The sequence below is a fragment of the Calcarisporiella thermophila genome, assembly GCF_041956535.1.
Source record: "Calcarisporiella thermophila strain CBS 279.70 unplaced genomic scaffold VTP21scaffold_71, whole genome shotgun sequence".
In the NCBI taxonomy this organism is placed as follows: Eukaryota; Fungi; Calcarisporiellomycota; class Calcarisporiellomycetes; order Calcarisporiellales; family Calcarisporiellaceae; genus Calcarisporiella; species Calcarisporiella thermophila.
In genome coordinates, this window is record NW_027192259.1 from 1 (window position 1) to 3,783 (window position 3,783).

The window sequence follows — 3,783 nt, forward strand, 5'->3', positions numbered from 1 at the left end:
GCATTCGCTTGTCTCTTGTTTTCTTTATCCTTTCTACAATTTTCATTCCAATAAATATCACGCTCCATTCGCCTCCTCTTACTCCATAATCGCTCATGTCTGCCAAAGCTATCCGAGAATACGATGGGAAGCTCGTGCTTGCCCACTGGCTTCTGCGCTGCCCTTCTCTCTCCACATCCGAGTCACCAAGCTCTAAGTTCACGCCACCTCCGGCACGCCTTGCCCACGTGTCTGTTGACACTTCCCTCGCGCACAACCAGGTCGCCTTCAGCAATGCCCTCAAGCAGCAGCTGGATGCTCTTGAGCAGACGCATCCTTGGCTGCTCACGGAGAAGCTGGTTGCCAAGCCCGATCAGCTCATCAAGCGGCGCGGCAAGTCTGGACTGCTGCTGCTGAATGCTGACTGGGCAAAGGTGCGAGAGTGGATCACCGGCCACGCTGGCAAAGAGATCACGGTAGGGTTCACGTCACGTCATCGTTGCGGATTTGCTGGGTGCTAACTTATGCTTTGCTATTGCTTCTCTAGGTGGACAAGGTCACGGGTATCCTCAAGACCTTCCTCGTCGAGCCTTTCATCCCGCATCCGTCCAACACCGAGTACTATATCTGCATCAACTCGGTGCGTGAGGGTGACAACATCTTGTTCACACACGAGGGCGGCATCGAGGTGGGTGATGTGGACGCAAAGGCCCAGAAGCTGCTCATCAAGGTCGACGAGTCGTTCCCGTCTGGTCAGGTGGTGAAGGACACGCTGCTGACACAGGTTCCCGAGGCAAAGAAGGACGTCCTGGTGGACTTCATTACCCGACTCTACTCGGTGTACGTGGATCTGCACTTCACCTACCTCGAGATCAACCCGCTGGTGGTGCTGGACTCGGAGCAGCCAGGAAAGGCGCCGCAGGTGTACTACCTGGACTTGGCGGCGAAGCTCGACCAGACAGCCGAGTTCGAGGCGGGACAGAAATGGGCGACGGCACGTGCTCCTCAGAATATCGGCCTGGTGCCATCTAGTGGCGAGCAGGGGGTCGACCATGGCCCCGCAATGGAGTTCCCAGCTCCTTTTGGACGTGAGCTCTCCAAGGAAGAGGCCTATGTGCAAGAGCTCGACTCGAAGACCGGGGCATCGCTCAAGCTCACAGTGCTGAACCACAAAGGGCGCATCTGGACCATGGTGGCCGGAGGAGGAGCATCGGTGGTGTACTCCGATGCCATTGCCGCGCTCGGATATGCACACGAGCTCGCCAATTACGGAGAGTACTCTGGCGCACCGACTGAGACGCAGACGTATGAGTATGCGAAGACGATCCTCGACCTGATGACGCGCGGGGCGCCTCGTGAGGACGGCAAGATCCTGTTCATTGGAGGAGGTATTGCCAACTTCACCAATGTAGCGGCGACGTTCAAGGGAATCATCTCGGCGCTGACCGAGTACCGCCCCAGCCTGATCGCACACAAGGTTCGCATCTTTGTGCGGCGCGCCGGTCCCAACTACCAAGAGGGATTGCGTGCCATGCGTCAGCTCGGTGAGAGCCTTGGGGTGGAGATCCACGTGTTTGGACCTGAGACGCATATCACTGGGATTGTTCCGCTTGCTCTCACAGGCAAGCTCAGTGCCACGGATGCGGCGAGCCAAACAGCACAAGCTGGTAGCGGGAACCTGTTCCAAGACCAGCTTTTAGGCGTCACTCCAGCCAATGGCAATGGAGGCGCCACTCCAACCGCAGAGCTCTCGCGGCCTCCATCTCCACCTCCACTCAGCGCACAAGATCGCATCCAGCACTTCCCACAACATCCTACCAGCGAACACGAATGGTATGTGCCATTCACATCGAAGACGCGTGCGTTTGTGTTCGGAATGCAGCCGCGTGCGGTGCAAGGAATGCTGGACTTTGACTTCATCTGCAACCGAGAGGTCCCCTCGGTTGCGGCAATGATCTACCCGTTCGGAGGATCGCACGTGCAGAAGTTCTACTGGGGAACCAAGGAGACGCTCCTGCCAGTGCACACCTCGCTCGAGGATGCAATCAAGGCGTTCCCCGAGGTGGACACCATTGTCAACTTTGCATCGTGCCGCTCGGTGTACCAGACGACGATGGACATGCTGAGGCACTCGGACAGGATCAAGAATATCGCGATCATCGCGGAAGGAGTGCCGGAGAGGCGGGCGCGCCAGATCCTGTGGGAAGCCAAGAAGCGCAATGTCCTGATCATCGGCCCTGCCACGGTGGGCGGGATCAAGCCGGGATGCTTCAAGATCGGCAACACGGGAGGGATGATGGACAACATCGTGATGTCGAAGCTGTATCGTCCCGGATCGGTTGGCTATGTGTCCAAGTCTGGAGGTATGTCCAACGAGCTCAACAACATCATCTCGCGCGCCACGGATGGGGTGTACGAGGGCGTTGCCATTGGTGGGGACAGGTATCCGGGGTCGACGTTCATTGACCATCTCCTGCGCTACGAGCAGGATCCTAACTGCAAGATCATGGTGCTTCTCGGCGAGGTAGGTGGAGTGGAGGAGTACCGAGTGTGCGAGGCGGTACGCAACGGCACGATCCGCAAGCCCATTGTTGCCTGGTGCATTGGAACGTGTGCCAAGATGTTCTCCACGGAGGTGCAGTTTGGACACGCGGGAGCTCTTGCCAACTCAGATCTTGAGACAGCGGATGCCAAGAACAAGGGGATGCGGGCGTCGGGTATCATTGTTCCCGAGAGCTTTGAGCTGCTTCCACAAGTGCTCATGGAGACGTACCAGCGCCTGGTCGCGGATGGAACCATTGTGCCACGCCCCGAGCCTGAGGTGCCGCGGATCCCGATCGACTACGCATGGGCGCAGGAACTGGGACTTGTGCGCAAGCCAGCGGCGTTCGTGTCAACGATCACCGACGACCGTGGACAGGAGCTCCTGTACGCGGGAATGCGCATCACGGATGTGTTCAAGGACGAGATTGGACTTGGAGGAGTGCTGAGTCTGCTGTGGTTCAAGAGACGGCTCCCCGACTATGCGTGCAAGTTCATTGAGATGGTGCTGATGTTGACGGCTGATCACGGGCCAGCTGTGTCTGGGTGAGTATACAAGAGAGGGTGGGGCGTGGATTTCTTGAGAGCGAGCGTGTCACTAATGCATGTTTTCTCGTTGCCTTCTACCCTCTGCAGAGCCATCAACTGTATCATCACAGCTCGCGCAGGCAAAGATCTGATCTCATCTCTGACATCGGGTCTGCTCACGATCGGTGACCGATTCGGAGGCGCCCTCGATGGAGCAGCAACCACATTCACGCAAGCATTCGATGCTGGACTCTCGCCACGCGATTTCGTCACATCGATGCGCAAGCAGAACAAGCTGATTCCAGGGATTGGGCACAAGATCAAGTCGCGCAGCAACCCAGACATGCGAGTTGAGATTGTGAAGCAGTTTGCACAGAAGCACTTCCCAGCCACCCCTCTGTTGGAATATGCTCTGCGGGTGGAGGACATCACGACGAGCAAGAAGGAGAGCTTGATTCTCAACGTGGACGGGTGCATTGCGATCTGCTTTGTGGATCTGATGCGCAACTGCGGAGCGTTCACGCCGTCGGAGGTGGAGGAGTACATGCGGATCGGAACACTCAATGGGTTGTTTGTTCTTGGACGGAGCGTAGGATTCATTGGACATTATCTCGATCAGAAGCGGCTCAAGCAGCCTCTGTATCGCCATCCATGGGACGACATCTCGTACCTTGTGCCCAGCGCAGTGGAAGGCGGACGTACAACAGTCAATGCCGCTAAACTTGCCAAGGCATC

General features: G+C 57.3%; 1 protein-coding gene across 1 annotated transcript; it reads left to right on the forward strand.

Annotated features, from left to right (window-relative positions):
• Positions 1-95: 95 nt before the first annotated feature.
• On the forward strand, positions 96-3,754 carry VTP21DRAFT_10808 (uncharacterized protein; the record flags this gene model as incomplete). The annotated part of the gene is made up of 3 exons (XM_069390185.1): positions 96-455; positions 527-3,066; positions 3,157-3,754. Coding segments are annotated over 3 exons (3,498 nt in total), but the record flags the coding sequence as incomplete, so codon positions are not given.
• Positions 3,755-3,783: the final 29 nt, after the last annotated feature.